Consider the following 27,584-nt stretch of genomic DNA (forward strand, 5'->3'; position numbering starts at 1 on the left):
TGGGTGCCTGAAGGGTGCAGAGGGTGGTGCGTGGCTCCCTTCTGACCACCCACAGCTCCCAGCCTCCTGGACTTAGGTCTCCTACACTCCATGGCTTTGGGCTTTGTTGGGCCCAAAGTGGGCCTCCAGTTTTCTGCCCCCATAATGAAGTGGTTTGCTGGTGGCCAGACAGCCTCCAGCCACAGGCCCAGGGGACTGACCTGGAGCCTACAGTAGCACAGGACGGCGATGATGCAGAGGAGGATCACCGTAGCTAGGATTCCGCCAGTGATCACCACCGTTCCCGCGGTCATCCGCCCGATGCCCCATTCAACTCTGCAAAGACATGTGCAGGGGATCTGAGGGCAGCAGGAGCTGGGAGGGCCTCAGCACCCCGGGGTCTGAAGATTGGCAGGGGCTGGGGCTGGGGCTGGGGCCAGCCTGAGCTGGGGTGAGTGAGAGCTGTTTCTCCCTATGGAATAAAATGAGCTAGTGATGCAGGTGGGTGCCTGAGTAGAGGACTGGCCTCTAGAAGAGCTCGTGGGGACAGCTTCCATCACTGTAGCATTACCCCACGGACTCCAGGGAGGAGGCGGGTGCTAATTCTGCTCCCCGTTTCCAATGTCACAGGTTCTTTTTGTTTCCTCCTCAGTCCTCTTGCCTCCATTCCTCTCTCCCTACCTCCTTCTTGACCTCCCTGTCCCCATGGTTCCAAGACACAGAATAATAGAGTACCGGCCTCTGTAGGGGGCTGAGGCTCTGGCCACGGGAGGCCTTCATTGCTCACAGGGACAGTTTGGGGTGGTCACTAACCATCCCTGTTCCATACAGGAGGAGCTGAGGCCTGATGGATCGGCTGGGATTCTGCCCTGTCCGTTTCCCCCCAAGGCCATGCTGCTCTCCTGGGTACAAACACAGATGGTCCTGGCTCTTCCCTTGCTCAAGCCCACATTCCTTTTGGGGGCAACTCTCCTCGCCTTCAGTTGACGGTAAACAAGGCGAGGTGAGACCAGAGGGAGTGGGTGGGCCACTGTCCAGGCCTCCCAGGGAACTGGCCAGTGGGGACTTGGTGTCTGGAGGATGGAAGAATGACTGTAAGCACTTACGTTCAGTAAAGGGAACGGTGACCTGCAAGACAAAAAAGGGACAGAGATGTTGGGAGAAGAGTGTCACCCACTGCAGAAGGCCCTGAGGGCGAGCTAGTCCCTCATCTCCACCTGCTCTCGTTTTCTCATCAGCAAGCCCACGGAGCCCAGTGCAGGACTCCAGGTGAGTCTCCAACTGCCAGTAGATGTCCATTCCACTTGGGAATCCCCCCTGTCACCTCAAACTCAATTAGGACAGGCTAAAGCCATCACTCTGCTCTCCACACAGGCGCCCCACCTCTGTCGTCTCAGGGGTCCCACCCTTCTCTGAAGGGCGGGGCAGGCTGTTCCTTCCTCAAGTGGGGGCCAGACCTCACCAGCACGCTGCTCACCAAGCTGGGCATCCTGTGTGTTCACCAGGAGGAAGAGGTTCCTTTTCCTTCACCCAAAGACACCTCCTGTCCTCCGCTCTGCTCTGGAGGGCTCCTTCCTCACAGTAGCACTGTTCTCAATTCACTTAGGGGTGCTGAGCAGCCTCATTGCTGCCTGTGGTCTGTGGACCAGGCCTGGGCATCCTGGGGGAGCTGGCTGGAAACGTGGTCCCCCCTGAGGCCTAAGAGCCGGAGTCTGCCTCTTGACAAGGTCTCAAGGGGGTTCAGTTACACATTAGTTTGATGGAGCCATAGGATGTGCCCCTAGTCACTCAGACTTTAAAATCCTTAGGCTCTTCTTTGGCCTTTCCCGACCTTCTGTTCTCCACTGCACTGAGTTAGGGCCCTGCATCTCAGTCCTGCACTGACGCGATGGCTTTCCTAACGGGTTTTCTTCTTCCCACCAGGCCCCCCTTCCCCTCTGTGGCTCCAGCGCCTTCCCTACATCATGCTGTCTGCAGTGTACATTTATCTGGGCACAAACTTTCGTAAAGAGCTTCAAGGCCTCTGCCCTCCCCTGCCCCCCATGTGTCATTACCAATTCACCTTTCCCACCCGTCCCCCACGTGGAGCCTCGGCCCTGTCAGGTAGCCCCGGTTCCTAGGAAGCTTATAGCTTAGTGATGAAGACACTCAGCACATCCTATGACATGGAGTGAGACAGGCAGCCACGTCACAGTCCCAGGGCCTGGGGACACCAGAAGGGCAACTGCGTAGTGGGGAGGTGTGCCATAGAAGGTCATGTTTGAATCCCAAGAGCTGATGAGTGGGAGACAGGTGGACAGGGAAGAAAGAAGAGTCCAGGGGCGAGAAGCACCTGGACTTTGGGGTAGTAGGGTTCCAGAAGTGTAAGGGAAGGCTGGGACAGGCCAAGGGTAGGCGTGTAGCTGGAGAGACTATAGGCAAGGCACAGAATTGGGACTTACCATTGTGGAGATGAAGGGGGTTCCCCAGGGGCTTCCAGTGGAGAAGCGCATCATCTCCACCCGTTCAAGTCCCGCCCATCCTTCAAGGCTGGAGAAGCCTTCCTCATCTTCCCCATCCCTGCTCTCTCAGTTCTGGACTCCACTGCAATGCCTTTTTCCATGTTCCTTCTTCAAATTCTGCCTCAGGGGATGCTAGTGGACTTTTAGCGTGGGGATATCTTGACTCCTCCACTAAACTGCCAGTCCTTTGCACTCAGGGCTTGTGTCTCGGATTGCTTCCTATACCCCTCACCCCCCAGCATCATGCATCCTGTGCAGAAGAGTGGGAAGATCATTTCACTGTGTAGCCCGTCACAGGCCTGGCAGTTATTACTCCAATTTTCCACCAGGGGGCAGAAAATTGCAACTCTCAGCTTAATCCCATCTGCAAACTGTTCAAGATCAATTTGACTTTGCCCAGATGCATAGTGGGCCAGGCTTTGGGGATTCACTGAAGAATCTAGTGGGGGGAAAGATGAATTCACATTGAGAGAATTTGTGTGATTTCACTACATCATCACTTTATCCTGCCCTGTTTCCCTGCATGCTGACGGAGGGCTGCTGAGGAGCCCTGTAAGGTCATGACTCAATGCAGACCAGGATGCAGCAGACCCAGGTCATCATGCCGGGGATTCCTGACCCAGAGAAACTCAGATAATCAGTGTGTGTTGTTGTAAGCTGCTAGGTTTGTTATAACCAATACACGTCCCTGAAAATCTCACAAAAACTCCACAATGCAGGAGGGGCAGCCTAGGTCACAGGACGGCAAGTGTCTGAGCCAGGATGCCAGGGTCAGGCTGTGGGGCTTCCATCAAGCCGGCTGCTTCTTGGGGAGCTTTGTGAGAAGGAGGAGGAGTCCCTGTGTTTCTGCCCAAGTCCTCGCAGGTCTGGGGCACAGTGACTCAGCGGGGACCATGTCCAGGACCAAGACTTTCTGAAGCTCCCTCTCCATCCAGCTTCCTGCCCACTCAGGTCCCCGACACCTGTCTGTGGGGGTGGAGGGTTGGCTTGTGCCTTCACTCACGTGAAACAGCTGGAGCAGCGGTGGCTCGGTCACACAGGCTGCACCTGCGCAAATAATGGTTGGGGGTTCCTCATGGCCAAGGGCATCAGTCCCTGCCAGAGAAGAGAGAGGAAGGTCAGTGGAGGCTGGACATCGAGGCTGGGGGGACAGACAGGCTGGAGCACTAGGTCATGACCTGGAAGTCTCCCAAGGGCTTTGCTTCTTGTCCCCCATGGTTGCCTTGGCCTCTGAGGCTCCCAGCCTAAGACCCTGGGGAGAGACTCGTCAGGTGGTATCAGGTCCCATCGTCATTTCCTTCCCTCTGTGCTGCTGTCTGGACCCCTCACACCTTGGCCAGAAGCTGGAGGCCAGAGGATAGACAGGGGTGCCTCAAGGACTGGCGTGCCTGTGGCCAGCAGGTGCCAGGAGCGCAGCCTTGGGAGCAGCTGCGGAGGCAGCCGGCCACCTGCAGAGCGGCCTCAGTCCTTCCCATCCAGGCCTCCCGGTCCTGCACCCTGGCCTCCTTTCCCTAGGAGGCTCTCACTGCTGGGAGCGCAGGTCCTGTGTGCATGGAGGTTACAGCAGGGCTCTTCCTACCCAGTCGTGAGTGACGTCAGAAGACCCTGAGCACTGGCGGTGTGCAAGCTGCACAGCGGAATGTAAGAACATCTGTTTCGGGATCCACAAACCCACCTCTGTCCCCCATAAAATGCAGGTGGGTCATTCATCTGGTGAAGAACTGGGGAGGAAGACTTTCCAGACAGAGCTGCTGCTGAGTTGTGAATCCCTCCCTCCAACGAGGGAGGAGGACCAGGGCTGGCCCGGGGGTGGCCGACATCCCACCCAGTGGGGCCAGTCGTCAGAAATCCCAGTGGAAGAGGCTGAAGGCGGTCCCCACATGCCCGGGGCTGAGCAAAAGCTGCCAGGGACCCTGCGAATGGAGACGAGGTGTTTGCATGGGTTAAGGGAACTGTAGGAGAGAGGGGCACAACAGGGAATCTCAGGGGGCACCCCACCCCGCCCCATTCACAAGAGCAAGGGCCATTAGCCAAGTAGGTATGACAATTTCCTTGCCAGCGTACCCCATGTTGCTTAGAGGAAGGACTCGTGGTAAAATGGACTTGCCTTGGACATTTTGCAGTGACACTGCATGTAAGGTGACCTTCCTCAAGGACCAGGGCAGATCCGGGTTTAGGGCGGATCAGGGTTTAGGGCTCTCCTTGGGTTTAGGGCAGTTCCAGGTTTAAGGTGTACCCTGCTGGGAATAGGGCGTATCCTGCTGCCTCAGGTGTGCCCGCTCCTGTAGTTCCCGTTGAGTTCTCACGGGATTCAGAGAGTTTTTGGGATCCAGAACGTGGAACTTGGCAGAGAACATGTTTGCCTCAGAACGTGTTTGTAGAGGGCCGGTGTGAGTTCGGGAATAAAGAATTGCTGTTTGAATCTACAAGGCTGTGAGTGGGTTGTGATTTTGTGCCCAGCCAGACTGCGGAATTTGGTGGCCCGTACGGGGAACGTCTAAAACTTGGAGGTAAGTGAAATTACTCGCCCCTGAAGGAGAGCGAAAGAATGGGTGAGCATTTCAAAAAACAATGTGTTCTTGTTCTGATTTATTTTGTTTTTATTTCAATTTGCCTGTTCCTAGAACTTTCTCAGGCAAACTGGGGAAAATGGTTGACTCAAAGTTTGAAGTTGTTCACCTCCAAGGAAGAGAAATTGTTAGAGAAAGGAGGCACCCCAGTAAGATCAAGAACAGTTAGGACATATGTTGATAAAATACAAAAATGTAGCCCATGGCTTTATAAAGATGAGTTATTAAGTATATCAATGGGACCATCATGGTATCCTGCAGAAGGATTTTTCTTCAACAAGAAAGAGATGGCTAGTTCTGTTTACTACATTTGTCTAAGATCTTTGTTTTTACAGACATCTGATTAATTTACAAAGCTAAAGTGTTAAAATATCAACCACTAAATATAAAATCAAGTACTCTTTACTTATTAAGTTCCATAAGGTAATATATTTAAACATTATGTGTGTTTTCATAAATTGGTAAATGGAAAAAAGTTTAATATTGCTTTGGTCTGTGTCTTTGCTGAAACAATGTTACTAAGTGTTAAGATTCTATCAGGTGTAATTCATATACAAAGAGTATAAGAAGTTTCAGTTGGGTTTCAATTATAGTATAATAGTACCATAAAAAAAACATGAAAGTATTTCATCTTACTAAAGTGGAATAATTTGTCTAAATCAGAAATTTTATAAGAGTTGTTTCAGAATGTGAATTTATAAAAAGGGTTAATGGCTAGAAAAGAGATATAAAAAGATTGAAGATGTGAAAATATATTTTAATATGGAAGGTTAAAAGAAAAAAAATGTTTCTAGATGAGATAATCTCTATGTGGTAAAGTAAAACAGTTGTAAAATGCCATTTAAAAAGATTTTGAGGAAACTAGACTTACTTTAAAAGCTTGAGAAAGGAAGAAAGAAGAAAAAGGTATGTGTACATGGCAGATTGAGACAAAGCTTCTTAATGGAAAAAAAAAAAGCCTTTAATTGAAGGGCAGCCATGTAAACTAACATTGAAGCAATTTATATAAAATCTAAGCCTCGTTTAAAAGCGTGAAGCTATAGGTGGTGAAAAAGTACATTTAAAAGTATAGATGATAATTGGAAGGCTTTAAAAGGTTAAATTGAAGGTGGTTGAGATACCTTCATGGCGAAAAATAGAAAAAAGAGATATAAAAAGATTCAAGATGTGGAAATATATTTTAATATGGAAGGATAAAAGAAAAAGAAATGTTTTTAGATGAGATAATCTTTGTGTGATAAAGTAAAAAGTTGTAAAATGTCTAAGTACGTTGCAAAAGGCTTTAAAAGGTTAAATTGAAGGTGGTTAAGATGCCTTCATGGTGAAAGAAAGAGTGCGTCATTTGAAGCCTAGTTAATCTTAAAAGTATTACTAAAAAAAAAAAAACACCATGAAAATGGGAAGATAATAGGATAAGATACTTAGGTAAAGAAGATTAAAAATTTGAAGTGAAAAACTTTAAAGAGAGAAGTATAGAAAGTTAAAAAGAAAAAAAGATAGAAACGATGTAGGAAGATAAAAAAGATGTAGGAAGAAAGAATTAGAAAATGGTTAAAAATGTCAAGTAAAGGTATTTCAGATAAAAAATACAAAAAGCTAAGACAGCTATTAGATACAGACATTCAAGATAAAATTAAAATGTATTTATTAAAGCAAAAAGAGGGAATTGAAAAGGGGTATATACCCCCAAAGATAAACTTAAAATAACCATTTTTACTCTAAACTTTTTAAATTTGGATTCATCAGGACTTAGTGCTGCAGAAAGGCATATGTATCCAAAAAATGTACATAAGCCTAAAGTACTTTGGAAAGATATTCTAACAGGACAATGGAAAGGTCCTGACCCAGTGATTGTCTAGAGTCGGGGTTCTGTTTGTGTTTTTCCACAGGGAGAACAGCAGCCGATTTGGATTCCAGAGAGATTAACTAAAACAATTTCTACAGATCAAAAAGAAGATGATTTGACTCAAATCCATAACAGCTGATATCCAGAGCTCTAGCTTGGCTATTCTTACATCTGCGACAGTGATTAACCAGGATGCTTTTTTCAATATCTATTTTATTATTGCCTTTTCCCACATCATAAAGTTCTATTTTTTTTTTTTTTTTTTGAGCTCATATAAACCTAGGTTAATGTTTTTCTGATCAGTTTTATTTTTTGACTGTGGAGTTTTTAAACATTGCAATGGAGATTTCACCTAGGTAAAGCTACAAGGCCTTTATTATTGTCTTATGTGTTGTACGTTTGTGTGCACATTGTGTTTTGTGTTGTATGTCTGTGTGTGCATATGTCCATATATCATATATGAGGAGCGCTCATGAAAAAATGGATCCGAATTACTTTTTTTTATTCACGTGATTTAAATGGCTTAATTTAAATTAGGTAAACAGCTGTTAAGGATTGTTTTTAAAGGTGGTTAACAGATCTGTTTGTTTACTAATTTAAATTAGGTAAACAGCTGTTAAGGATTGTTTTTAAAGGAGGTTAACAGATCTGTTTGTTTACTTTCACCTTTTCTTTTCATTATATTTAATAATTCTTTTCAGGATAATGTCTCTTTAGCATCATTGCCAGAATTCCTATCTTCATCCCAGTGCTGGTGAAGACAAAGATAAAACCAAACTACAGCTTCTATGATAGCTATCACAGTAAACTGTATAAACTGATGCACCAATAAATATAACTCAACAAGTAATGCTCAATCAAGGAGTCAACTTACTTTGGGAGGAAACGGACATATTGATAGATTCCTCCGCTTTGAACTGCTTGCAGAACTTGCCTGGACTATGTAACTATCGTTTGGTGCAGCGAATTGTGGTAGTGCTGGCATATCTTTGCTGATGGTGTCACCAGTGATGCGATTTTTCCAAAGGAGCCATCAATTGGCTTGGTGTCGTGGCATTTCTGTATCCTCCTCCCTTCTGCTAGTGATGGTCTAAAATTTGGGGGCCAATGGCTATATGCTGGACCAGTAGTCAGTGACGGGTATGATCCAGTTGCAGTGGTATCAACCTAAGACAGGAGGCTGACGCCTAAAGGTCAGTTTTCCGATAACGGGTAAGAACCATATGTTGAATTGGACAACCTACCAGGCACGGTCCTTAAGCCACATTGCTTGTTGTTTAATTAATCAGAAGGGGGGAGATGCTGGGAGCCATTAGTCAAGTAGGTATGACAATTTCCTTGCCAGCGTACCCCATGTTGCTTACAGGAAGGACTCGTAGTAAAATGGACCTGCCCTGGACATTTTGCAGTGACACTGCATGTAAGGTGACCTTGCTCAAGGACCAGGGCAGATCGGGTTTAGGGCGGATCAGGGTTTAGGGCTCTCCTTGGGTTTAGGGCAGTTCCAGGTTTAGGGTGTACCCTGCTGGGAATAGGGCGTATCCTGCTGCCTCAGGCGTGCCCGCTCCTGTAGTTCCCGTTGAGTTCTCACGGGATTCAGAGAGTTTTTGGGATCCAGAACGTGGAACTTGGCAGAGAACGTGTTTGCCTCAGAACGTGTTTGTAGAGGGCTGGTGTGAGTTCGGGAATAAAGAATTGCTGTTTGAATCTACAAGGCTGTGAGTGGCTCGTGATTTTGTGCCCAGCCAGACTGCGGCAAGTTTTAAGGTCTTTCCAGCTCTCAGTATCAGAACCCCACGATTTCTATCCTGGCAGGTCTAAAACCAGTGCAGTTAGGGAGGGAAAGTGGGGTGGGGTGGGGGTGGTGTCAGACACCAGAGGGACCTGTGTCACCTCCTTCCCAGCTGCTTCCAGCCTTAAGCAGAGCCAGACCCAAAGAAGGGAGAAGACTGGAGGGTGCCGATCATCACTCAGGACTGGCGTGCCAATCTCCAAGCTGAGACTGCATCTGTAACTTAAAATAGCTAGAAGAGAATCTACAACCAGGAGTGAGAGAGCAGAGGGGCTGGTCAGGTTTCTTCCACCGAATACATTTTAAATTAAAGGAATACTTGGCGGGGGGAGTTGCTTTTGGGGCACAAACCATGTGTCAGACTTGCTTACTGTACTAATGACTTATAGAAAGACAACTCATGAAATGTAAGGGCTGTAAGAGGTCTGGCCCAATATCTTTATTTCTACATGAAGAAATCAAGTTCAAAGAGGTCAAGGGACTTGCTTAACCACACTCAGCAAGAGAGAAACGGAGCTAGAGAGGTCCGGGGACTAGACTCCTGAACCCAGGGCTGCTGTCGCTCCTTCCAGAAGGTCTACACTTACTTCACCACGTGCCCCTAACGTAGGGTTCTCAAATGGGCTTGATAGTGACAATCACCTGAGCCACATGTTAAAAACAGACCCCAGCCAGGTGTAGTGGTGCAAGCTGTATTTCCAGTTCTGGAGGCTGAGGCAGGAGAATCACAAGTTTTGTAAAGGTAAAATTTTTAAGCTGATTCTAAGCCGCAGAGCCAGAGTTAAAGTGTAAAAGATCGGACATTGTGAAGTTTCTAAACTGCAAGGCTTGGGTTGTAAAGTAGAAGACCATTGTTATGTTTATTATTGTTAAATTCCTCGGCTACCCCGGAGCCTGTGATCTCTGTAGCTGTTAGGACAATACCCGAACTGCCCAGTAAACATTCTCACTGGCTCCTCTGGTGGTCTGATAACTTGGGACTTTGAGTAGCCTGGCACGTAGGCACCTCGTAGGCACCTCGGGGGCCCAGAACCAATCAGTTTAAATGTTCACCCCACTTAAAAGTAACCAATCACCCCCGTCCAATCTGTTCCCGCCAATGAATGTGCTAATCATGACTCAGAGTTGTTGTTCAATTTTCCCACGCCTCATGATGATTTGTTCTGATGTATGCAAAGCCCCCCCCCCCCCCCCCGCCCTCTCCAAAAAGTGTACTTAAGCTCTGCCTGACCTCTGCTCGGGGCTCTGGGCTGCTCTATCTTCCTGAGTGAGCCTGGAGCCTCAGCATGCTGAATCAATAAAACCCCTTCTGCCAATTGCATGGAGCCGGTCTCTTGTGGTCTCTCCCTCCGACGCTTCGCCGGACCCTTACAGTTTGAGGCCAGGCTCAGCAACTTTAGCAAGATCCTAAGCAACTTAGTGAAGCCCTGTCTTGCCCACAGCAAGACTGGCTTTGAATTCTGTGTCCTTTGGGCAAGTGGACCAGAGGTCAGGAGGAGGAAGGAAGTCTAAGAAGAGCCAAGGGCATATCCGTCTGGAGATGGCACCCATAACGAGGTCAGGATGGGAGGGCCCCAGAGGCATTCTGCCAGCAGAGGCCGGGAGGGACATTAAAAGCCACCGTGATAGAACATCTTCCACTCCGTGTTGGGCAGGGCTCTGCTCTCTCTGAAGGACCCTCAGTGACTCAGCATCACTGATTAGAGTCACCTCACCTCCCAGCCTGGGCAGCCACTGCACAGCACGTGTCATGAACAGGCACTGCCCTGTGCCCCGCCGGCCCTGGGGAACGTGGGTGACTGAGTGGGCCTTTGTGCCAGGCATCTCAGGGTCTTCTGACCCAATTAGGCCTTCCAACCGCTTATCAACCGCAGGTTAGCGCCCCAGAGAAGAGGAGCTGCGTTGCCCCTTGTTACCCGTCTTCTCGGACCTCGGTCCTCAGGCAAAGCCGTCAGAGGGGAGGAAAGAAAAGGGTCCTTTCCCTTTGATCGTGTTTCTGCCCACTTCCAAGCCCCGACTAGAGAATGAGAGTTGGAAGAGGTGGTGACCGCACAGGTCCCTTTGCCCCAGATAGGCAATCTCAGCAGCTCCCGGGAGAGCGCTGCGTGAGAAGGAGCCTCTCCAGGAGAGACGGGGAACTCTTGCAAATCACCAAAGGCAAAAAACCCAAGGACGTGGAGGTAATGATGGGCCAGGGGCAGGTGGTTTTCAGAAGGGGTGACCCTAAGGGCTGACAGGAGAATTAAGAAGGGGGGGAGCTACATGGCAGCTAGGTAAGATCCCAGGTGACTGTCTCCCCACAGACACTCCAGGTTGGATGGACAGTCATGCCTTCTAATACGGAAACAGTGACGACACACCAATCGCAGACCCCTACAAACCCCAACCTGGCCGCCATCCAGGGCTGAAGCAGTGGAAGTGACCAGTGCTAGAAAGCTCAGAGAGAATAAGCAGCCCGAGGAGAAGGTCTGGGAAGACAGGTACCACCAAAGCCGGAAGAGGAAGACTGGAACACACCCGATCCTTCAGTGCCCAGACCCCATCCCACACCAGTAAACATCTGGAGCTTTCAGGAAACCATGATCCAAACTAATATTCAAAATGTAGTGCCCAGAGAGCCGCGCATGTGGTGCATGCCTGTAACCCCAGTGACTTGGAAGGCTGAGGCAGGAGGATCATGAGTTCAAAGCCAGCCTCAGCAACTCAGCAAGACCCTGTTTCTAAATAAAATATAAAAAACAGGGCTGGGGATGTGGCTCAGTGGTCAGGTGCCCCTGGGCTCATTCAATCCCTAGTACCAAAAAAAAAAAAAAAAAAAAAAAGATAGTACCCAGAAACTGATCAACTAATAACCAGTTTGGGAGAACTGTGTGGGGGGTGGTTCCTGAGGATTGGACTCAGAGGAACTCGACCACTGGTGGCTGCCTATGGGAAGAGGGGAATGAATGTGTAGCAGTGAGAATAAAAGAGAAAAAGAAAATAAGAGAGGGGCTTTTCATGGACCCGTGATGAAAGATGTGCTCTGATCTGAGGAGTGTAATTACTCCGTCTTTTTTCTGCATCTCAGATCCAACTCAAACCAAGAGAGAATAAGGAGGCCCTCACCTCCCCCAGGGAGCCCTCCAGGATGGACTCAACACTGCATGTTCTTTGGCCTTCCTCAGGCCTGCTGCCCCGAGGTGCCTGTGTGGGTTAATACACTGGTGTCCTGTGGGTACACTTCCTCCTTCATTAGCTTACAGGCCATTTGCAGGCTGAGATCCTGCGCCTTCACTAAGGTCCACTCTGGCTCTCTGGTGTTTTGCACGTTTTGGATGCAGGAATGACTGGGTCTACTAGGAAAGCCCTTTTCCATGCAGAGTGCTGTTCCCATAGAGCCCTCTAGTCTGCCCTGCTTAGCTGTGTGCAGCGGAAAGAGCACTGGGCTGCGAGGCCCGTAATTTGGGTTGATTCTACCTTCCACACCCATTAGCTGCATGACTTGGAACAACTAATGATCTCTTTCTTTGCAAAATGGAGATAAACAATATACCTTTTTTATGGGATGAGGGTTACATGGGGAAAGTGGGGAGGGTGTTAGTTAAAGTTACGCCATTTTCTAGGAGGGGTGATGTTGCCCCAGGAGCCTCAGAGGCCCCGCTGTCCTCTGTGCTTAGAGGCAGAGATGATGATGAAAACCATGGCCCTTGAGACAGATTTTGGGCTTCCTCTGAGCAAATCCTACCTAGATCCTGCAGAACAGGTGACCCCAGATCTGAGCCGAGTTGTACCTGAGCTGAGGCAGGGGAAAACTGTCATCCTCTTTCATCTGTCCTTGACCCGCTGCTCAGGTCCGAGTGCGTCCTAGGGCTGGCTAACACTTTAGCTGGGACCTCTGAGCCTCGGCGCACTCGGAACACACACTGCTGTTCCCCGTCACGAGCCGCCCATGGGCTGTGTGTGGACTGTTGCGCATCGCAGCCCAATGAGGGGCTAGGTCTGGCACCGGAACTCCCTGTCAGGGACTGATGGCCTGATGCAGGTGAGCCTCCCCTAGGGCTCTGCCTAGGACCCCACACAGCACCTGAGAGGGGTGTGACCTGCCGACCTCAAGACACCACGAAGAAAGTCTGCCCCTGAAACCCTGCCTTCGATGTCCCTGTTATAAAATAAACCAGACATGGGCTCAGACCCTCTTTCCAGAGTGGAAGCTTGACCCTTAAGGTCAAAGAGCCGTCTTGCCCTCAGTTCCAAAATTCTTTCTGTGTTGTGGGATTTTTCATCGTATCTCTCAGCCAGCACATTTCACGCCAGGGAAACCCCAAATTCAGAGCTCAAGCGGGACACGGGTGAGTGGTGTAAGATGGCGACTCCCTTTATTTACTCCTTGTTTACTAGTTACTGAGCGTGAAGGAAGGTGTGGAGCTCTTGGGGGCAGTTGCTGCTGGCCTCCTTGATGCCTTTACACTCACCTCTTCCCTGACTGCAGGGACAAAGCTCAGGCTGCTCTGCATGTCCCCTCAGTGGAGGCTGCACTGGCCACAGAAGAAGAGTGGGCACAGGTGCGGGGGAGCCCTGCGCTGGCAGAGCCTGAGAACCAGCTCGGGTTGGGTTGGGAGGGGTGTGACCCTGCGAAGCCCCTGAGCACCCTGCTGGGTGACTACGCTGCCCAGTGAATCGCCAGCCCTAGAACATGGTAGATATTCAATACAGATTTGTCCAAAGGAGAAACTAGGCAGTCAAGGCACGCCAAGTTCTGGGAGTCCTGCTTGTCACCACCCACCTGTCGCCTCTGCAAAGCACCTCAAGGGCACTTCAAGCTCCAACTCTCAGCCGTCTCTGACACCCCTCTCCTGGCCTCTGTGGGCTCTCTTCCTGAAAACCCAGCTTGGTCACAGTCTGTATGACACCCCGGACCTGCGTAGGTGTCGTTTCAGATGAGTGTGGGCTGCTGTCTCTGCTGCTCTTAAGGCCCTGGGGGACCTTGGAGGAAGGGCTGGGTTCCCCTGACTCAGCTTTGTTTCCCTTTCTCTTTTCCTAGGATGCTCACCAGAACAGCTGACTGCCTCCCTGGGCTTCATCCGGTTTGGCCCCCAAGCGTGGACGTTTCTGATTTCTCTTATTTTATGGAAAACATTAAAGTTCAGAAGGTGATTTGGCCAAGGTCACAGGGCTATTTCAGGGAGACCCGGGACTTCCCAGAACCAGTACAGCTATGGCCACGTGAGGAACATGTGGGCAAGATGTCAGCTGAGAACTCAGTCTGCTGAAGGGACAGAGCTTTGACCTCTGCGGCTAGCTGAGTAAGCAGAGGCCTGGCATCAGGCTGAGATGGCCAGAGGAGCCAGCTGTAAGGACTGGTCACCAGCAGAGGGCCGTCAGACTCAGGCTTTCCAAGAGGGACAGGATCTGAGGCAGGGGAGAGGACTGTACCCAGGGAAATTGAAACCAAGCCCACGGTAATTCTCCCTGAAGGACATAACCAGTCCTGCCAGGAGGTTCGGGGACTGCGCTCACATGGCGTGGGGACGGGGAGCATGGCTGGTCCCCTCTCCTCGGACTCGAGGGGTCTGACCAGGCCAGGCTGTGGGCTTGTCCATGGTGAAACAGGGCAGAGTCCGGGCTTAGAGGCCTTAAAAAATGCACCAGGATCTATTCAGAACCCTCGATCACTTCAAAGCAAACTTCAAAAACAGGTGTAAGTGTTCTGAGGTGGCTGCCGAGAATCCAGTGCTGGGTGAGCGGTCGGGAGGCGCAGGGCTCTTGTGAGAGCACAGGTGGGGCCCTAGGAGAGGGCTCACGGAACAGCACCCCAGGCGGCCCCACCTGGGGCAAGCCCAGCACAAGACAGGGGGGACCCGCAAAGGGCCGACTGGCTCAGAACTAAATTCTCCCCTCAGCCACGTGACCAGAGCTTCCATTCCAGCTCCCTTAGGGACAGGGGGACATTCACCTCCAAATGTGCCTTAGATTCATGTGCTCAAGTCTACTGTACAGCACACATGAGGTTCCAAGTTCACCCCTCCTGGAAACTGTCCTATTGATTACTAGAGCCAATGTTTTGATGTGGAGAAGAAGCAAAACTGAGGAAAAAAAAATCATCTTTATCTCAAATCTTTATGATTTTATTTCATTTTTTTAAAATATTTATTTTTTTAGGTTTTTTTTTTTTTTTTTTTTTTAGGTGGACACAATATCTTTGTTTTACATTTATGTGGTGCAGAGAATCGAACCCAGTGCTTCACGCATGCTAGGCAAGCATGTTACCACTTGAGCCACATCCCCAGCCCATGATTTTATTTTTTAATTGACAAACAAAAATTATCAATATTTATGGTGTATGACATGTTTTGATACATGAATACATCAGGAAAGGGTAACATGGATCACCTCACGTACTTGGGTTTTATGGCAGGTACGCTTACGCTCAGCATATATTTTTAAGTATTATTGTTATGAACCATCGTCTTCCTGTCTCAACCAATCTCGTTTCTGTAGAGTCACTGACTTCTCTGGCAGGAGGACAGTCTTGTGCTGGTCCCTAGAGCCAGATCTTTGTCCCTTTGCACCCTGTGGCCAGGGTAGGGAGGCTTGTGCGATCCTAAACTGCAGCTTCTGACTCTTCCTATAGAAGGGAGACAGAGGCGAGGGTGCATTTCAACCCTGAGTCAGGCTGAAGGCCTGAAAACCACAGGTGGGTGCTCATCGGGGAAGCCCCCAGAACAGGATGAGCCAGGTAAGCCTGTGCCCTAGAGAACGGCTTCGGAGGGCTAGTGCGTGGGTCCTCCACTTCACGTGGCAGCTTAGGCCGAGGCACAGTGTCCATAGCCTTTCCCTCTTCTGCTTTCTGAAGTGTGTCCACTAGCTCATCTTCTGGACCAGGCAGATTTGGAGTGGAAGGTGAATCGGGAGGCACCCTGCTGCTTGAACATTGGCAGACTCTGAGGGAAGAGGAGGAGGTCTCCAGGAGCTGGCATTTGAGGGACATCCCGGGGGCACTGCCAAGAGCAGAGGAGGGTACCAGTGTGCCAGAGACGGTGGGGGAGGTGGAGGAAGATTTCAAAAAGCCTTCTGGGAACTTGGTGGTGCCCGACCTGTAATCCCAGCTACGCAGGAGGATTGCAAGTTCAAGACCAGCCTGAGCAATTTAGTGAGACCCTGTCTCAAAAAAGCGGGGGGTATACTGGGGGGGGGGTGCAGTGGTAGAGCGCTTACCTAGCATGAGCAAGGCCCTGGGATCAGATCCCCAGTACTGCCAAAAGAAGTTTCTTTATGCATTATGAACGAAATTCTTTGAGATCTTTTCAAAAATCTTCAATAAAGAATTTTAATTCCTTTTCAAATATGTTTTGCATATTGCAGTTTCTTTGAACGCAACACCATGAAGAAACTGGAGCCCTTCAGAGCAATGAATTTTTCCCTTCGTGGTTTTTAATTATAAAGCAGAATGATTTTTTAAAGAAAGATAATCAGTAGGAATTACCAGCAGCTCTCAGAGACGGGAGGATGCCAATTTAAGTAACATTCAAAAGAGACTGTCGGGCGAGCATTATGAACTTGCTAGAGTTTGTCTGTGTGGACTATCAGACTATCCAATGAATCCCGGAGGTCAAAGTGTAGCTCCCATCAGTTATCAGAATTCTGTGACCGCAAAAAGGTCAAGGACCCGCAAATAAGATGAGGAATGGAGAGGAAGTGAAGGCGGACGGGGAGCTAGGAAGGAAACGATAAAGGAGAAATACGCCTGTCATGGGACCCGCAGACGGGGAGGAAGGAAAATTAAATTTAAGCAGTTACCAGGTAGGAGTGGTCAGGGCAGGAAGTCACTCCCACAAGCAAAACCAAGCCAAAGTGTAAAGACACAAAGTAAAAAGATACAAAGGAGACAGGGATCAACTATAGATATTAACATATTTATAATATTAATGATAAATACAAGTGATAATTATTCTTCAAATTATCCCTATTGGCTAACCCCTCTGGGGCCAGCTGCCATTGAGTCCTGGGTCTGTGGACAAGACCATGGCACTAGTCCAGTTGGTGGGAGCAATAAACCACAGAGTAGATCTGAGGACAATTTGACAGTATGTATCAGAAGTATCCATTTTGCCTCAGCCAATTTTACTTCTGTTGTATTTTATTTCATTTTTTATGGTACTGAGCATTGAACCCAGGGCTTCATCCATTCTGGGTCAGTGTTCTACCACTAAGCTCTCTACCCAAACCTTTTTCATTTTGAGACAGGGTCATGTTAAGTTAGCCTCCAACTTGCGATCCTCCTGCCTCAGCCTCCTGATCAGCTGGGATCGCAGTTGTGCACCACTGTGACCACTGAAATTTGACATCTAATTGAGTCTATCCTACAGAAATGTGCAAATAGGTGTACAAGAATGTGTCTGGCAGTAGTATCCATGCAGTCATACACTGCTTAAGAAGGAGGATGCAGCTGGGCTCTATGGCATGTGCCTGTAATCTTAGTGACTCTGGAGGCCGAGGCAGGAGGATCACAAGTTCAAGGCCAGCCTCAGCAATTTAGTGAAACCCCGTCTCAAAAAATTAAAAGGCTGGGGACGTAGCTCAGCAGTAAAGTGCCTCTGGGTGCAATCCCCATTGCCAAGAAAAAAAAGGGAGGGGATATGTTCTAAGAAGACTTTGTTATCACGTGAACATCATAGAGCATACGTGCATAAAGCTAGCTGGCTCAGGTCAGTCACCAGGGGTGGCCTCAGATGCAATCAGGAGATACCAAAAACAAGATGCTGATGGTGCAGACTTTACAGTGAGATTTAAAAAGTTATAGAAGGCTTGCACTCTAGTGATTAAAAGTCTAGTTAACCCATACTCAGTAACACATCTGTCTCTATCTTGTTAGTACATATGTTCCACTGTGACTGTAGGCTACCGGGTCATCAGTGATAGGAAATTTTCAGCTCCTCTGTGATCTGATGGGACCACCACCAGGGACCTGCTGCACTGTCGACTGAATCACTATTATGCACCGAGTGACTGTAATTGCAAAAACTTGATAAATATTCATCAGCAGAGCAATAGTTAAACGAATTAAAGTTCTTCCATGGAACACCGTGCAGCTGTGAGAATGAGGCAGGGAAAGAGTCCATGTATATTAAAAATCGTGCGTACAAGACTAACTCCTCCTAACCTAAAATCACACTCCTACGTTGGGTGTGACCCGGTGTTCCCATTTCAGGGGACCATGTGGGCGTGGGTAATGGTGCACACTTGTAATCCCAGCAACTCGGGACGCTGAGTCAAGAGGACCTCAAGCAAGGCTAGCTGGGCAACCTGGGGAGATCTTGTCTCAAGATAAAAAAAAAAGAGGGACTAGGGATGTAGCTCAGGGGAAGAGCACCCTGGGTTCAATCCCTAGTACCACAAAAATAAATAAGACAAATAAAGCAAGCCGGGAAATAGGCCAAAATAAGGAAAAGATTATAATCAGGTAACAGGTTCACTATAGTATTTATAATATAAATATAAATTTATAATATAAATTCTAAATACTACTACTAAAATACTAATGCCAAAAACTGGAAACAAGCCAAAGCACAGGGTACAGTTATTATAACAAGGACTTTAATATAACAATGTGAAGTGGACAAGAATTCACACCAACTGACTCCCAGGTAAAGAGCTGAGTGCTGCTTGTGGAACAAAGGAGTGGACTCTCCGGCCCTTGGCTAGGTGGGGTGTGTGGAAATTCATCCAATTTGTCTCTGTTTTAAACACTTTCTGCCAAGCTTTATAACAGCTATTATAAACCCCGTCTTGCCCATGGACCCTCTTCAGAGCAAGTCCTCCTTCTCCTTCGGCACTTCCGTTCATTCTGTGGCCTCTCCCGTCCCCCTCTCACCCCGTCACCAAGTGTCGATGACATGCTGTCTCTCCGGGTCATTGCTGGGGAAGGAGGCCAGGCTTGGAGTCAGAGGCCCAGGCTAGATCCAAGGTTCAGTGGCTTGGGACGGACTTACTTGGCCTTTTTCCATTCCCAGGCCTTATAACGGGGCCCTTCTCCTGCCTTATGCTGGGGCACCTCGGTTGGAGGCCCCTCCCTGCAGCCTCTCGTGCTCCCCAGAATTCACTCACGCAGTGTCTGAACCCCTTACCAGGTGCAAACTCCACTGATTCAGGGGTCTGTCCCCCAAGGGCCCATGGATTAAGGGTTTGGTCCCCAGTTTGGTGCTTTGGGGAAATGACAGAAACTTTAAGAGGTAAGGCCTAGTGGGAGGCCTTAGGTCATTGGGGGTGCACCTTGGCATTGGGACCCCTGCTCCCTCCTCTTCCTCCATTTGCTTCCCAGTCACCATGAGGAGAGCAGTTCGCACCATCACATGCTCCCCACCCTGATATACTGCCTTGCCACAGGCCCAAAGGCAATGGGGCCAGTTGATTATGGACTGAAATCTCTGAAACTGTCAGCCAAAGTAAACCTCTCTTCTTTTTAAGTTTATTCTCTCAGGTATTTTGTTGCAGTAATGGAAACCTAAGATGTATTATTTATGTTTGTGTTTTTCAGAGCATTAAGCAAAAAGCTCTGTACATAGTGGGTACTCATATTTGTTAAGTCAAAAATCACACACATAGAAGTACTATGGGAGTCTTTCACAAAGCAAAGGATTGCTGATTTTTAAAAGTGAGTATTATTGGGGATGGGGTAGTAGCTCAGCAGTAAAGTATTTGCCTAGTATATTTGAGGCCCTGGTGATCCTTAGCACCACATAAAATAATAAAATAAAGGTATCGTGTCCAACTACAACCAAAAAATAAATATTCATAAAAATAAAAATGAGTAGTAATATAATGACTGTGACCTAGTTTCACCTCACCACTTGGAAACCTCAAAATGGGCCTATCCCCAACCTGAAACAGAAATGACTAGCATGCTAGTCTAAAATCCAGATTCTGGGGAGCCCCTAGTCCTCTGTGGATTCAGCCTATAATCTGTATTTTAAGAAGGATGATTATTTAACTTATTGACTGAATGAGGAGTAGAGAGGCCTATTAATAATCATGCTGGACAACACTCCTGGACCAGGAGACGTGCCTTAACTTCAGGGTTTCTTTGGGGAGTGGCATGTGAGACCTGCTTGGCAGAGGGATCCAGGTTCCCTCTCTTGCTCCCTAAACATCAAAGCCAAGACAGGGGCCCCCCACGGAGGGCCGAGCAGCAGCCACAATGCTGCCACTAGGCTGGGCAGAAGCAGAGGTGGCCAGGCAAGGGCAGCCAGGGCCTGACCAGGTCTCAAGCAGTGGTCTGCTGCCACCTTCGATGCCAGCTGTGGCCACTGTGAATGAAGCCGTAAGGGACTCCTCTGGTGTCCCCCCCAGTTATCCTTCAAGGACCTGGCTCTCACTCACAGACGGGTCCTAGGCGTAACAGTGAGAAAGAGCAGCCCTGTGAAGTCAGGCCGCGGGGCCAGCAGCCGCCACCCAGCTGGGGTGGTGCCCTGCCATCTGACCAGGTGCCCAGAGCATCAGTCGAGACATGCCGCTCCTGTGGCTGGGCCTTGTTTCCTTCCAGGGGAACGTTGGTCACGTTGCTTTTCCTCCTAATTTACAATCATGGAAAGCACCCAGGTCCACCGAAGCCAATGCTGGGACCTCTGAACCAGAGCGAGCTATGAAATTAAAACTGAAATACGAGCCCTGGACTAGCTCCTCACGATCCCCTGAGAATCAAAGAGACATCGTCTAGAGCTGGAGTTTCATGGTCCCCAGTGGCACGAAGCCCGCAGCCCACAGGACTCTGCATCAGCACGTACAGCTCCCTGTCATTGTTTCTGTGCCCACTGCTTCTCCTTGGTCACACACACACACACACACTTTATGCCCATGAGACAAGCCCACACGTTCTTACATGGTTGGATGATAAACTTTCTGATTTGTAGCATACCTTACAAACTCTCGGAATTTGGGCAAGTATGACCTACTTTAATGGGTGAATGTGTGTGTGAGTGTGTGTGTGTGTGAGTGTGTGTGTGTGTGTGTGTGTCTGCCTGGTGGGTGATATTGGGGATTAAACTCAGGAACTCAAGCAGGGTAGGTGGGTGCTCTATCACTGGGCTACATCCCCAGCCCTAAATAGGGGATCAATTATGGCTAAAGAACAATCATGGAAACCTATGTGACATCGGCAGACAGATGCATATTCCCAGCCGCTGGGACACACAGAGACGGACCATAACCAGGATGCGCCAGGACATGGAGCCTCACTGACAATCAGTGAGCAAGGAGCAAGCAACCCAGAGATGCTGATCCTGTTTAAGAGCTTTTGGAGAAAGGATGGGAGGGGACATTCTATTTAACTTTGTTAAACTAAAAACCCATCATTTGAAACGGATCAGCCTTATTCTGTATTTCTGTTTCATAAGACTGCATGACTTCGTGCTTTCCTTTTTCTCCATGAATTGATATTCCTATCCCAACTACCTTTACCTCTCTCTCAAATAGTCTTATTCTATTTTAATATGAGCTTTGTGGGGTTATGGGGATCATCATTGATCCATTTTATTGATAAAGTAGGCACAGAGAGAATAGGGGAGTATGTGGCCATTTAGACTGGTTCTCAGGTCTCCTGTGTCAAACATCAACCCACTTCTGCCACAGATAAAAGTGTGAGAGCACCTAAGTAACAATAAAATCAAGCCATTCTTTTTTTTGGGGGTGGGGGGAAGTACCAGGGATTGAACTCAGGGGCACTCAACTACTGAGCCACATCCCCAGCCTTATTTTGTATTTTATTTAGAGACAGGGTCTCACTGAGTTGCGTAGTGCCTCACTGCTACTGAAGCCGACTTTGAACTCGGGATTCTCCTGCCTCAGCTTCCTGAGCCGCTGGGATTACAGGTGTGCACCTGGCTTCAAGCCATTCTTTCTTGGCATTAATTGTGTCCCTCAGCACCGAGCCTGAGCCTTCTGCTTAAGAAGAATGAGAAATGTCTACCAGAGATTTATCACTCATGACCACCTTCTGAAGCAGGAATCATTATTTCCACTTTACAGATGAGGGAACTGAAGGTCAGAGAGTTGAAGAAACTAGTCCAAAGCCATACGTTCAGTAAGTGGCATCGGGATTTGTACCTGGCCCGCACGAGGTGGAGTCTCATTAACCTCTGCGCTCCATTGCCCTCCTGAGGGAGGCTGAGAGTTCTGTAACAGGAAGATGATTTTTGACTCAGAGGAACACTTTTTAGCAGTGACAAAGGTGCAGAGACAGAACGACGAGTGACTCGGGAGGCAGTGAGACCAGCGATGGGTCATAACTGGAGGTGGCTGGGCATCCTGTGGCAACTTGAGCTTGGCTGGGCTGTTAGAGTAAGTGACTTCCAATTCCTCTACTCAAGGCCTGGCTCTGAACACTGAAAAAGGATGCAGAGGCCATAGACCATATGTCTAAAAACCTAAAAATCAAGCTAGGAACTCTTAAATAAAAAATGTTCTACCCTCCTGTCTCAGTAAGTACGCTTTTATCAGATCTGGAAAAGCAGGTGCAATTGTAGAATTCCAAGGCTCCTCAGGGCTCTTGCTGATGTGGCGATGTGGGGACAGTGGGCCCAGCCTCCAGCCTGCAACCTGTCCCCTTCTCTTTTCACCCTAGACTGGGTCCTGTGCCCGAGGGGCCTCCTGTGCATGCAGAATGGACACCGCAGCCTGAAGGTCCAGGTTCCATCCAGTACCCCAGCTCAGAGCAGGGGAGGGAGGCAGGGCCAGGGAGTGGCCTAGGAGGGAGGACACAGACACACCCTCTTGACCCCAGACTTGTTCTTCACCTGGACAGGGCTGTAGCTGAGAGAGGCCAGGGCATAGCCTCACTTGCCTGAGTCTAACACATCTAACCATGAGGTTAGACTCCGTAGGGATTCCCTTTCTCTTGCATGTTTATGTTATCTAGAGCTAATACACCAGTTGAAGACAAAATCCTCTGTCTGGACAAGATGTCTAGGCTGGAGGATTCTGAGCGGGGCTTCAGGGGAGCTTTGCTGGGCTGTTAGGCTTTGGGTGCAGTGACCTGAGAGGGAACATGGCAGAAGAAGCCCAGACACAATACCGGCAGGGGCTCTAATTCAGCTCCTTTGTGTCTGCTCACTTCTGGCTGGCTGCTTAATGCTTGGGCTTTAAGGATTTCCCTCCTCTCTCCCAGTGTCTTCCACTTCACTCTCCTTTTGCTCCCATCTTCCAAAGGCCACATCTTCTGGGCCTGCAGAGTCTGAACTGAGGTGCCCTTCTCCCACCCCTGCGGTGGAACTTTCCTACAGAAAACACACTAATGTGAACCCCAACCTCAGTGATGGCTGACGGCCACCAACCGGAGCAGAGCAAGGGTGAAGTTGGTCTCTTCAGGGTGATGGTAGGCAGCTTCAGAGGCCAGGTCTGCCTTGCTCATCGAGCCAACTTCCCCTTGGCCAGCCTGTCTCTACAGGTGTTCTGGGTTAAGAGAGTGGGTTCTGGAGGCTGTCAGACCTGGGTTGGCTCCATGACTTCTCAGCTGTGTGACCTGGATAAATCACTTAGCCATTTTGGGCCTCAGAATCCCACTCTAAAATCTCTGAGAGAGAGACAAGAATGTTAATTACACTGCAGGGCCATTAAGAGACGGGTGAGAAAAATCCACAAGAAGCACTTAAACTTGTAATGAAAGCTTATAGCAGTTGCTCAAAAAGACGTCAGTGGGTAGCACTCACATGTCCCACTCCTGATGCATTCTTTCGGCTTCCGGGCTTGAAACCTGGGCACTATCTTTGAGCCTCTTCCTCCTGCTACCAGGTGAGTTGGAGAGTTGTCCTGCTTCAAATGGTCCCAGTCCTACCCTCTTCCTTTCCATCTCTTCTCTATGCTGTATTCAATTTTTCTAACGGTTCATGATCCTTCCCCCTTCTAAACATTCTGGGATTCACCCATAAAACACAGACTTGCCAGGCACAATGGTGCACACCTGTAATCCCAGCAGTTTGGGAGGCTGAGGCAGGAGGATCACGAGTTCAAAGCCAGCCTCAGCAACTTAGTGAGCTCCTAAGCAACTTAGCAAGATCCTGTCTCAAAATGGAAAATAAATGGGCTGTGGATGTAGCTTCGTGGTTGAATGCTCTTGGGTTCAATCCCTGGTGCCCAAACAGAAAAACTCCAGAGAGACTCACCTGTTCATCCCTTCAAAACATAGCCCGAGTCCTTCTTCTCTGCCATTATTTTCCAACATCCAAAATATGAGTCTTCAACTCAAGTTGCTCTACGTGTGAATTTTGGCAATCAGATATCTAGGTTCAAGTCCAGACTCTGACATTATTATCGTGGGTTCTGGCATGGGCTTCTGAACTGCCTTCGAGTCTCTGTGCTCTCATTCTGCAGCCCAAGGGTAGTAGTATTTCAATATTGAACGACTTTGTCTCCCTTTTAGGCTGGCTGTGTGGATTAACTAGGACAATGTCACGGCACTCTGCAAATATTGAGTGTTGAATAGTTGCAGAGTGCTGTGCTGTGACTGGTCCAGGCCACATTTGTCCTTCCCTTTTAAGGAACCCCTCCAGGTGAACTTCCTCCTGCCCGGATCATCAGATCCAGGACTTAATAATTCTCTAAAATGAAGAAAAGAAGAAGAAAGAATGGGAGAAGAAGAGGAGAGAAATAAACCTGCAACCTCTGCTCTCCTGGAAATGAACTTGAAGATTCTGAGGTGAAGTAACCTTAAATTTTACTTATTATTTCAAGCTGCGGATTGGATGGTTCTCCAGAACCATTTTCAGGTTCGCAGAAGGCTTCTGGTGGCAGACACATCCACAAGGAGACCGGGCTACGATCTGCACCCAAGTCTGTATGACCCCAAATCCCATCTCCCAGTCAGGTGTGTCTGGCCTCAGTCCAGCGGAGATCTACATTGGTTCTCGCAGGCTTGGCGCGTACAGAGGGCGGCCGAGCCAGTGCAGGAGCAGGCCTTGGCCAGGGCAGGCTTTCCTGTGAGGCTCAGGTCAAGATGCTTCCTTGGGAGGAAGTAAATGGGCTCTGGATGGTTAACATACCGTCTGGGAGGCACAGTTTTATTTCAGACCAGAGGGATATCATTTGGATTAAGCAAATCTATGCACAGGTGAGTGGGCGGTGGGAAAGAGGATTATTCGCTTTCAAAATGGCTCCACTTGGCTGGAGGGTTTTTATCGCCGCCCCCCCCATTGATCATAGGCTGGGGCAGGGTGGGGGGCAGGGAAACAGATGCAAAAGTGGAGTGCTCCGAGATTGAAGGTCAAACCTGCTGCTGATTACACAGGGAAAGTGATTAGGTGGTGGTTGTCAGATTGCTTTTATGGTGGAATCCTGAGAACCACATCGCTCATATCTGCAGAGGAATTTACAGCGTAGAAATCTCATCTATTAATTTGCCTCCAGCAATCCCCGAGCTGGAGGACATCAGGGACAGCAGTTCCCAAGTCTGGCTGGCATCAGTGCCACATGGGGGTTTTTCTCCTCCCTCTTTTCTTTTTTTTTTTTCTTTGCAGCACTGGGGGGTTGAACTCAGGGCCTTGTGCATGTTAGGCAAGTGCTCTACCACTGAACTTCTAGGGAGCTTTGTAACCACCTAGTACCCCAGATCTCATTCAGACCCCTGGAGTCTGGATCCCCACAGGTCAGAAACTGGTTAAATGCATCCCCTGGGAAGCTCCAGAACAAAGCCTGGCACTCTGGGGAGCTGTGGAGTGAACGTCTAGTCCTTGCACTCACGCCTTAGGCTACTCCTCGTGCAATGCTCCTGTGGAGTGTTTCCTGATCTCACACCAGCCTGCAGCCTGCGCAAAGCGCTGTGTCTTCTGTGAGCACTGCTCTGAGTTGTGTAGTCATTTGATTACAGACCCATTTACCTGCACAAGACCGTGGGGCAGGGAGCCTTTGGGGCAGGGGCTGTATCTTGCTCATTTCTGTATTCCTGGATCCCTGGTGACCAGTGTGTGGTAAGGGTTCTAAAAACACCAGCTGAATGAACACAAGCATGCTGGCACCTTGACCTGTGATTTATGTCAAATTTAGATCAAGCAAGTCTCAAAATAGATGTGTTTAGGTTGAGCTCTCCTTGCTCAAATAGCCCAGCTAAACAGCTTACTCTATTTACTATAAATTAAGAGGAGCCTTGGGCTAAAGAGCTTGCTTAGGAATTAAAGGACTGTTTTGGGTTTGATACCAATTGTTCCATGACCACTTAGAGTTTTTGAAATAACCTCATTTCAAACGTTATTAGTAATAGTGCTCTGTAAGTCAGAGTTTGCTAATGGACTTGATCTAATTCATCCTCCACCTCGCCAGTGGTAGGGAAAATCTCGCTCCCTCTTCCTGGCATCAGGCCTGCTGTCTGGGCGCTGGCTAAGCTGGCACAGGGAACAGTATGGCCCACCAACCCCTGCCCTCCCGTCAGCTCCCTCCACTGCTAGACCCTCAGGAAAGGATCATGGTTCATGGATCCTGAAACTCACAGAAGCACACAAGGATGAGGCTAGAAACTCTGGGCTCAGAAATGGCAGGGGCCGGAGGTGTTATAGGTCATGTTGGAATCACTCAGGGGCCTGAAGTCTGAATTTAAATCCTGGCTCTCCTTGTGACCTCAGGAAGTTTATTCAATCTCTGAACCTTAATATTTTCATTTGTAAATGAGGATAATTTGTATCTTCCTTATTAGGTTGTCCTGAGGAGTAAATGATGCGATTATGTTAAAGGGCTCAGGCGGTTACGTGCTCTACACGGTAGCTGGTATCCCTGGAGACTGAACCCAGGAGATCCCACTTTGTTGCTGAGCACAGGGCTTTGATGGGAAACCCTAGAGTCGGGCTGGGCCCCAGGGCCCACCTGCATACTGTGCTAGATTCCCCTTCAGGTTGGTGTGAGCCTGTCGGCCCTGCAACCCACGTAGGTGGCTGGCTCTGAAGCGCCCTTCTTTGGGCTGAAAAGGATTCTTTGCCAACCTGTGCCTGGCTCTGGTCCACCCTGGGGCTGTCACCGCCAGCCTCCTGGGGATCAGGGAGTTCAGAAGGGCCCAGCAGAGGAAGGCGTGTACTCCAACTCAGGTTCTTGGGTGGCTCTAGGAGCCTGGAAATTCGTTCAGGCACTAATTAACTAGATTAAAACAACACGAGGACTATTCTAATACAGCCAACTGGTGGATGTTAAAAAATATGCTTAATAGTTTTTGGCAAGGGTGTGGAGAAATGGCCACAAGCACCCACGAGTAGAGGTGCGACCTCTCCAGAGGGCAATTTGTCCATGTGAACCAGTCCTAAAGAGGAAGGGCTCATCAATTCCACTTCAAGTATTTACTCCAAGGAAGCAATCGTGGCTGTGCGAAAACCTCCAGGCAGCCACTGCGGCATCGTGTTATGGAAGCAATCATGACACTTAACAACAGAGAGACTTAATCATCACACAAGTGGAATACCACGGAAAAACTAGCACAAACACTGCTGAGCAAGCAGGCTATAAAGCAGTATTACTGTGACACTCTTTAAACGCCGCCCCCCCCACCTTTGTTAGGTAAAGAAAAACAAGTATATTCGTATACGGCCTAGAGGAAAAATCTGAAATAATACATCTTGACGTGTTAATAGTTTCTGGCCTTTTTTTTTTTTTTTTTTTGGTGCTAGGGATTGAACCCAGGGGTGCTCAACCACTGAGCCACATCCCCAGCCCATTTTTTAACTTTTTTTTTTTTTTTGAGGCACGGTCTCGCTAAATTGCTGAGGCTAGATTTGAACTTGAACTTGTGATTCTCCTGCCTCAGCCTCCTGAGCTGCTGGGATTATAGGTGCATACCAATGTGCCCAGCCTTTTTTTTTTTTTAAAGGGAGTTTTAAAGGGGTGGAATTATGGGTTATTGTTTCCCTGTTTTGCCTTTCAGGGTTTTCCAAGATTTTGCTTTAAACTCATGTAGT

The 27,584-nt window shown here is 48.7% G+C and overlaps 1 protein-coding gene across 2 annotated transcripts in view; it reads right to left on the reverse strand.

The window, feature by feature from the left end:
* The window catches only part of LOC143412257 (protein FAM163A), a 79,817-nt gene that overhangs the window by 3,915 nt on the left and 48,318 nt on the right, over positions 1-27,584 (reverse strand). For both annotated transcript variants that reach the window (XM_076873130.2, XM_076873131.2), the window contains exons 2-4: positions 3,484-3,575; positions 1,086-1,107; positions 201-315 (exon numbers count right to left, since the gene is read on the reverse strand). In XM_076873130.2, the coding sequence (XP_076729245.1) occupies positions 201-293 (93 nt within the window). In that variant the 5' untranslated portion in view covers positions 294-315; positions 1,086-1,107; positions 3,484-3,575. The remainder of the gene's footprint in view (positions 1-200; positions 316-1,085; positions 1,108-3,483; positions 3,576-27,584) is intronic.

The sequence above is a fragment of the Callospermophilus lateralis genome, chromosome 13 (assembly GCF_048772815.1).
Source record: "Callospermophilus lateralis isolate mCalLat2 chromosome 13, mCalLat2.hap1, whole genome shotgun sequence".
Taxonomy (NCBI): Eukaryota; Metazoa; Chordata; class Mammalia; order Rodentia; family Sciuridae; genus Callospermophilus; species Callospermophilus lateralis.